Source organism: Dipodomys ordii, unplaced genomic scaffold, assembly GCF_000151885.1.
Source record: "Dipodomys ordii isolate 6190 unplaced genomic scaffold, Dord_2.0 Scaffold47, whole genome shotgun sequence".
NCBI classification, from domain to species: domain Eukaryota; kingdom Metazoa; phylum Chordata; class Mammalia; order Rodentia; family Heteromyidae; genus Dipodomys; species Dipodomys ordii.
In genome coordinates, this window is record NW_012267263.1 from 2,351,878 (window position 1) to 2,360,996 (window position 9,119).

General features: G+C 49.7%; 1 protein-coding gene across 1 annotated transcript in view; it reads left to right on the top strand.

Moving 5' to 3' along the window:
• Positions 1–641: 641 nt before the first annotated feature.
• Positions 642–9,119, top strand: part of Mall (mal, T-cell differentiation protein-like) — a 25,757-nt gene continuing 17,279 nt past the window's right edge. Inside the window, exon 1 of the mRNA XM_013019776.1 lies at positions 642–749. Within this exon, the coding sequence (XP_012875230.1) occupies positions 642–749 (108 nt within the window). The remainder of the gene's footprint in view (positions 750–9,119) is intronic.

The window sequence follows — 9,119 nt, forward strand, 5'->3', positions numbered from 1 at the left end:
GCGAGTAGGGGAGAGAGGAAAAGAAGAGCTGCCATTCTGGGCAGTACCAGGTGCCAAGGGTCTAGTTACTCCAGAGATCCCGAGAAGGCAGGGTGGGGAGTGGGAGGGGAAGGCGCTCCTCTCCCCGGGGTTGGAAGCGGAGGGCTGTCCCCAAGGGTGGAGAGGGAGGGACCCAGCCGGAAGCAGAGGACAAACAGACAGACAGACAGAGACAGAATTGAAGCTGGTGTGGCCATCCTTGGATCCGCTGTGTGCCCCTGGTTTGACGTGGCCACACGTTGGGGCGGCGATGCGCAGTAGTACCAGGGCGACGTGTACCGGGCCGGCGGGGCCTCGGTCGCCCACCTGGGCTCTGTGCGCACGGCCTCGCCGAGCGGCCGCGGCGGCGCTGAAGTTCCCGAGGAATCAAAGTCTTGGCCCCTGGCCTGCGGACCCCGCCCCGCCCGGGCGCCCGCCGCCCCTCCGGCCGGGGGAGCTGCGGGCTGCGGAGCGGAAGGACCTGCTCGGCGGGCACGGCTTTCCCCCTCCCAGGCGACGTCGGTCCGATGGGTGTGTCGCGCGGGAGGTGATATTTGAGGGCTGCGCCCGAGCGAGCGGAGCCCAGGCGAGCCGGGCGCGGAGAGGCGAGCGGGCGACGCAGCATGGCCTCCCGGGACCCACCGCCCGCCACCACCTACGCCCCTCCCGACGTGCCCTCGGGGGTCGCCTTCTTCCTCACCATCCCCTTCGCCTTCCAGCTGCCCGAGCTGGTGAGTGCGGCCACCTGCAGGGGAGGGCGGGCCGGGAGGGGGGAGCGATCGGAGGATGGCGCTGCGAGCCCCGGGTGGGAGGCCACAGGGCGGCGCGCCAGGTCGCCCATCGCCCCCCTGGGCCCCTGCGGTGACCCCCCCAGGGGGAGTCGCCACCCGCGAGCCCCTTGGATACCTTCGGAGAGGTTCTCCAGTGTTTTCTAAATTGTAACCTCAGCTGATTTCGAACTTTGACTCCGCAGAGGGCTTCGGTAGCCCCTGACAGCAGGTGCCTTGAATCCACCTCCAGGGACACTCTGCTTTCCCAGGAACTTGTGTCTAGTGACAGGGACACCCTGTAGACAAACGGGAGGCATCGACCATGCAGGGACTGTCTGGGCTGCGCACCCGTGTTTCAGAGCGGCTGCCGTCCCCCCTTCCCGAGGGAGGGGACACACCAGTGTATTTTGTTCTCCCCAGGCTGCTTCGGGGATGTCTAGGTTTTTTTGGGGGGGGGTAGGAGGAGTTTTCCCTCCCTCCTGGGATTTGAGAGTGCTGCTCCTGACAGGCAGGAAAAGGAAGGCACCAGTGCCCTGGCCAGCACTTGTTACTCTCAGTATCTACTTGGAAGGTGGCCCTCAACAGAGTGAGTTTAGGGAGGCCACCAATACCCACTGGAAAGGAAAGCAAGGCTGGGTGGGTCCAGCGAGGAGGTGGCTCTGGCTGAAACTCCACCCAAAAGGGAGGTTTCTGCCCAGGGCCGCTGCCCCTCCCCAGATACCACGTTGGCATTGTGCCAGACTGATGACATCTTAGTGCTCTTACACATTCTGTGTGCCAGAACCTGGGTGTGTCTCTTACCTGGAGACACACACTTGGACTGCCACAGTTGGAATTCTCTCTACCAGTTACTTTGTGTGTGTGTGTGTGTGTCCGTCCTGGAGGTTTGAACTCAGGGTCTAGGTTCTGTCCCACAGCAGTTTTGCTCAAGGCTAGCACTCCACCACTTGAGCCGCAAATCCACTTCTGCTGGATCTATTTTTGCTGGTTTATTAGAGATAAAAGTCTCATGGACTTTCCTGCCTGGGCTGGTTTTGAACCTCCATCCTCAGATCTCATTCTCCTGAGTAATTAGGATTATGGGCAATGCCCAAGTCCTACCACTTTTTTTTGTTCAACATATGCTTTTTGTCTGTCAAACAAACCAATGGTAGAAAGGAGTCCCGGGGAGTCTGTGTCTGGTCCCAGGGAGAAATAGGAGTGTTTCCATTCCAGTTGGACATGGCACCAGCCAGGAGAAATGATCTGTCCTTGGCAGATGAGGGAGGGACTCAGGCCTGTCCCAGGGACTTAGACCCAGAAGACAGGCTGTATCTCAGACTGGTGCAGATAAAGAAGAGACCAGAGTCCAGGAGAGGACACAAGGCAAGAGGGTGCAAAGATGGAGCTTCCGAATCAGGAGAGCACCCACAAAGAAAAGCATTGTGCAAGGAGTCACCATCGTGTGCCCACTGCTCCTACTAAAGGACTCTGGGGAGGAAGTGCTTGCTTCTGTGAACTCCTGGACTTAAGTATTTGGCAGAAATGGAAAACTTACCTTTGGGCCAATTATCTTCATTGTTAACTTTTATTTTTACTTTATTTTAGGTGCATCATAAAGCTACCGTAATAGTACAGAAAGATCTATCACTCAGCTTCCTATAATATCCTCAGCTTCCAGAGTATAGCTCTCTAAATCAGGAAATTAACCTGAATACTGTGCTATTGAGTATTGTATTCAGACTTTGCTCATTTCCCCCCAACTAATATCCTTTTAGTGGTCCAGGATCCTGGCTTGAATCCACGTTACATTTCATTGTCCTATCTTCCTCATCTCCTTTCACCTGGAACCTCCTTCTTGGTCTTGACCCCTGGGATGGAAACCTTTTTCCTACCCAGGGCCATTTGGATATTTATAGCATCATTCTTGAGCCATGCAAAATTCTCGGTACAGGCAGACAGCCTGGGGCAACCAAGGAGAGGACTCTGTGTCTGTCCTGCAAGTACCAAGTGATTGCTCAAGTGCCTTCCACATGTTTCCCAGCCCTGTAGAAAATGCACTATGGGCAGTGCCAGTGGTCCACTCCTGTAACCCTAGCTACTCAGAAGTCTGGAATGTAAGGATCGCAGTTCAAAGCCAGCCTGGAGAGGAAAGTTTATGAGACTTATCTCCAATTAGCCAGCAAAAAGCTGAAGTGGAGGTGTGGCTCAACTAAAGAATGCTAGCCATGAGCCCAAAAGCCAAGCAAGAATATGAGGCCCTGAGTACCAAAAAGAAGAAGAAAGGAAAAAAAAGAGCACTAAGCAGTTATTTTGTAGAGTGACCCTCCAATTGGTCTTGTCCAATGTCTCCATGTTGCAACCTTGTGTTGTGTGTGTGTGTTTGTGTGTGTGTGTGTGTGTGTGTGTGTGTGTGTGTGTGTGTGTGTGTGCCATTCCTGGGTCTTGACGTTAAGGATAGGCACTGTCCTTGAGCTTTTGTGGTCAAGGCTAGCACTCTATCACTTTCAGTCACAGCTCCATTTCCAGCTTTTTAGTAGTTAATTGGAGATAAGTCTTATGGACTTTCCTGCCTCGGCTGGCTTCAAACCATGATCCTCAGATCTCAGGCTCCTGAGTAGCTAGGATTTCAGGCATGAACCATCAGTGCCCAGCTGCAACCTATTTTTTTAATTCATAAGTAATGCTTATGTGTTGTGTCCCCTGCAGGGCCAAACCAATCTGAGAACAGATCAGACCCAAAGAGGTGGTACTTTTCCCACAGCTTCCCTAAGGCACAAGCTACCTCACAGAGGGAAGGAGGAAAGACAAGCCAGCTTCTGGCTCTTTGTGTTTCTTGAGGATGGCAGACCAGGGTGGCTTAGACTCCAAGGAGAACTATGGTTTCCCATTCTTAGCTTTCAAGTCTTCCACATGAAGACTCAAAGTTTTAAAAGTGTGTGTGTGTGTGTGTGTTTGTGTGTGTGTGTGTGTGTGTGTGTGTGTGCGCGCGCGCGCCAGAAATGAGGCTTGAATTCAGGGCCTGTATTCTGTCCTTGAGTTTCTTTTGCTCAAGGCTAGAACTCTACCATTTGCACCAGAACTCCACCTCCATCTATTTGGTAGTTTATTGGAGATGAGTCTCATAGATATTTCTGCCTGGGTTAGCCCTGAACTGTGATTCTCAGATCTCGGCCTCCTGAGTAGGTAGGATTATAGGTATGAGCCACCAGTGCCAGGTCACAGTCTTAAATGTTTTATCCTGTGATAATGATAAAGTTAGTTAAGGTTTGGGGAGGTCCGTTGTACCTTCCCTGAGCTTCCAGAATGGTGATAGCTTTCCTAACTAGAACACAGTAACAAAACCAAGAAACTGACAAGAGTCAGACAGGTCTCTATCTCTTCATTGTGGTCTTACCTTTGTAGATCTGCATAACCACCACCAAGAACCCCTCTAGCTACACTTTTGGAGTCCCAACCCCTTCCTACACCTGTTCCCTCCATTCTCAGTGGACCCCTATATATATTTGAACAACTGTATTCCTTACTTATTTCAAGAAAGTTACATAAATAAATGGAATCCTGCAGTATGAGACTTTGGGGACTGGCTTCTATTCTGCATCATGTTCTTAAAGTCCATCCAAACCATCACTTGTGTCAATAGTCCATTCCTTTTTATTGCTCATAATATTCCATGGTACAAATTTAGCATAATCTAACCAGTCATCTATTGGATGTTCCCAGTTCTTAGCTGTTCCAAATAAAGCTGCTGTAAGCATTTGTGTACAGACTGCTTGTAGGGGTGTAATTTTTACTTTTATGGAGAAAATTCCTGAGTGGAATGGGTGTCTACTTAGTTTTTATTAAGAAACTGACAACTCTTTTCCAGGGTAGCTAGAAAATCGTTTTTGCATTTTGCATGCTCCCCAGCGAGGCATAAGCCTTTAAGAATAACATTGATGTTTCACTCAAGGTTCTCTTTTATTTGGATTTCTCATTTAAAACTATTAATTTGAAAACAGTCTCCAACTGTGAGACATCCTTGACTCAATGAATCTTAAGGCAAGAACAGACATCTATTTATTTTTTCTCTGGCACCAGTTAGTGCCAGTGCTGGGCTGAGCCTGGGGTGGTACGTCAACCAGCCATGCTTCACTCTTCAGAGCCAGCCAGCTTTGCTGAGTGGCTGGGGTCACCACGGTGACTGGCCTGGGAGACGTGGATTCCTAGGCTTCATGGCAAGCTGCAAGGAGGTAGATGGGAGCTCACATCTGTGACTAGCCCCAACAAAGCTCTTCATGAATAAGTTCAAGACATCTTCTAACTTTTAACCTTTGCACCAGGACACATGTTAGATTTTTACTGGTGGCTCACACCTGTAATCCTAGCTGCTCAGGAGACTGAGATTTGAGGATCTTCATTCCACTCAAAGCCAGCACAAGCAGAAAAGTGAAACTTTCATTTTCATTTCCCATAAGCAACGACTCCTTCAAACAATACTTCCCACAGCCTGGGCCTCCACACCACCAGCTGGGCCCCAGAGGAGAACCTCAGGGCTCCCTGTCCAGAGGGGCCTGAAATCATATATTTGGGGCTCTAGAACCTTCTGACCTATTTCTGAGAAGCCTATCTCAGCCCCAGCCTTTCGACCTCTGCCCTGATCATAGTCCCCAAGCCCCACCCTCCTGGATCTTTTCTCTGCCTAGGTAGTACTGGGGTGGATATGGGGGAGGGGTATTTACTTACACATCACCCATTCTGATCACACATTTTTGTACCAGGGTGGTAGGGTGTCCCAAGATGATGAGGGTTGTAGAAAGGAAATGGAGAAGAGGCAGAAAGGCGGGGGGGGGGGGGGGGGGGGGAGGAGGATTCTCTGGGGAATCTTGCCTGCTCTCTGAAGGGAAGATTCCTACCCCCTCCACACAGGCACTACTAGCAGAACTTTTAGGCCCTGGGAGGTAGTGAATCTGGAAGTGGATGGGAATGAAGCAATGGGCATCTGCCCCTGTTGGTCCAGGCCCCTGGCAGAAATGCCAGTCTGTGGCTGGGTCATAGCGGCTGACCCAAAAAGTGTCAAGTGGTAGCACCTGTGTGGAAATCAGGCCCAGGAAGCTAATGAGTGATGCGTTTAGCAACCTGCCTTCCATCTTCTTTCTCCAGTTGGCCATCCAGTTGGTTCTGCTTTATGCCATTCTCTGTGCTATATGCAGCCAACTCAAGACCTCAGGGCCCAGCTCTGCCTCCAGAAACTCCAAAGTCCAGGAGGAGATGTGAACAGAAACAATGAAAAGTGGAGAATAACGTAAGGAAGGTCACTAAAAGATGTACCAGAGCTTGGTAGTCAAGATGGCTTCCTAAAGAAGGTGATATTAATTAGGAGATCTGTGCTATCTAGGCATCTGGTCATCTCAGTTTGGGCTGGAGCCAAACTGAGACTAAATTGAGACTAAATGAGCTGCTAGCCCGTGAAAGGCAGGGACAAGGCCACTGTCACTAAAAGTTTATAATGCCTAAGAGAAAGAGGAGGGGCCTTACCAGAGCTCAAGTCCAGAGTTCAGCTGGAGATTTTCTGGGCAATGTAAAGGGACATAAAGTTAGTCAATGTGACAGAAGTCAAAGAAGAAGAGTGGAAGCCAAGTGCTTGTAGCTCTTACCTGTAATCCTAGCAACTCAAAAGGCAGAGATCTGATGATTTGGGTTCAACACCAGCTCAAACAGGAATGCCCACAAGACTCTTATCTCTCATTAACTGGCACAAAAGTGTAAAGTAGAACTGTGATTCAAGCGGTATAGCACTAGCCTTGAGTGAAAATAGCTAAGAGACAGGGACAAGTGAAAATAGCTAAGAGACAGGGACAAGGCCTTTAAATTCAAGCCCTAATACTAGCACAGAAATAATATAAACAAAAGAGCGAGAGTGAAACAGGAGGCTAGAATATGAGGCCTGGGCAAGAGTGAAACTCTTGGATGAGGTCCCTGGGAGGAGTGGGGTACATTTATCCTGCTCCTTTACATCTTTTCTCTATGTCCTAGATTTCTAAAGAATTCACATGTGAGGAAGGGGTCCAAACATTGCCTCCAAAAATGCTTAATAGATAATCTTCTTATTTCTTTTAAAGAATCAAGAAGGAAAAGCCCTTTAGACTTTGGAGGGGTAAGAATGTGCTTGTTATTCTGTTTTATGTTACATTGTAAATCTGTGCTGTTCAGTCCATAAAACTCATACCAGTCAGGTTGTGAATGGGAGGGTGTGGCCCCAGGACAGGAAATCCCTGGGAGGAGAGTGGAAGTACAGTGACAGGACTCCAGGCTGACGACTCAGGGAACCTTGGTTCCAACGTTTCGTTGCCTGGGCATGCTGCCAGGTCCCTAGAGCACTTATATGGCCCTTATATGACTTGTTCACCTACGGAACTTCAGCCAGCCCTATTGTTCCTAGCCCTCACAGGAGAGGCCTACTGGGGCAGCAACTTCCTGCTACCCATAAAGCCACAGAGAGAAAATTCTCCTTCCATGAGTCAGGACACAGTGACTCAGTGTTTGGAAGTGTCCTGGGTCCAATTAGGGAGCATGGAATTTTCATATAATGCTAATTATTTGGGGGTCCTCTTTGTGGGGGGGCTGGATTTAGGCTCTAGGGGAAGTTCCTTAATCCCAAAGTCACTTCCTCCCCTGTATAAAGAAAATATAAGGCTCCCGCCATCTCCCTCCAAGCTTCACAAGGCTACTCAGCTGGTACTGAGCCTCCTGTGGGCTCTAAACAGTACCCTGTGGTCACTGGAGCTTCAGAGACACCTACTGGAGGCCTGTAGCAAGGAGCACTTGCTTCCATAGACCAAGAGGCTGGAACCATCCGCCTGGGCCACCTGGTCTCCAGCTGTACCATTTGAACTGAGAAGCCTTCATTGAGTTACACTCCTGCAGATGTGGGACAGGCCCTGCCTCACAGTAGCCTTTTCCTCCCTCTGGGTGACTCACACTACCCACTCAGACCCAGTTAGGGCAGCCATTGGGGGCACCTGACCACAGGATCATGGCTGCAAAGGAAGTCCAGGCTGGGCTGGACAGGGCAGGAGGGGGAGGCATACCTGAGGCTCTAGGTAAGAGGTAGGGAGGCATGCCAGAGCACTGTGATCCACAAAAAAGAAATATATTTCCATTGCAACCTGATACTGTGTGTGTGTGTATGTGAGAGAGAGAGCACTTGCATGCATATATATACATGTGTGCAACCTGATATTATGTGTGTGTGAGAGAGAGCACTTGCATGCATGCATATATATATATATATATATATATATATACATGTATGTATGTGACACAGAGAGAGAAAACTCAGGAAGCACCCCTATTATTCTAGTCTGTTTAGTCTCTCTCTCTCTCTCTCTTCCGCTCCTCCTTACCTCCTCTTCCTCCTCTTCATCTTCCTCCTTTTCCTCTCCCACTCTCCCATGCTCAAGTATGAGGATTAAATTTAGAGTCTAGGCACTTTCTCTTAGTGTTTTTGCTCAAGGCTGTCATTCTAGCACTCGAGTCGCACCTTCACTTCTGGCTTTTTGACGCTTAATTGAAGATTGTCATAGACCTTCCTGCCTTGACTAGCTTGGTATGATGGTCCTCAGATCTTAGCTTCCTGAGTAGCTAGAATTACAGACATTTGCCACAAGCACTCAGCTATGTTTCGTTTCTTAATGCTCATTGCCAAGACAGTTTCATGGACTCATGACTCAGAGTGTTGTAGGAAGCACTGGCAGAGGATTAGGAACCTGGTGGTGTTCCCAGTGCTCCTTTCTGGGCAAGCCCTGAGCCTAGAGGCTATGGTGCAAGCTTGGCCTGGTAATCATGGCAGCTAATGGAATGATCCAAGTGGAGAAGAGAGGCATGGATAGCTTCATATACCAGGCGATCCTCAGATATACTCTCTCAAGGGCTGTTACTGCTGCTGGCTGAAAGACACAGGTGTTAACAAGAAAGAAATGGATTGCTTCATGTCCTGGGAAGTCTGTTCAGTAAGCTGATTGTTCATCAGCCAGTGCATCCTTGGAGACTCACTCTTCCATTTCTTTCCTCCTCTGTCCATGGCTCCAGGCTTCATACACACAGAGGAATGGCCAGGGCAAAAGAAAATAAAAGGAACCACCACATCCTGCATCTCTTTAGGAACCAGGCAATCTTAGCAATCCCTTCACATCTTGTCCCCAGTCACAGAACTGCTGAGCATAGTGGATGCTGGGAGATACCCTATACCAGCTCCCTGCCGACACCTCCTACCAGCAAACTTAGCTAGGGAGTAGATCCCGAGGAAAGCACGTAACACAAGAGAATTATCTTGCTGGACACTGGTGGCTTGTGCCTGTAATCCGAGCTACT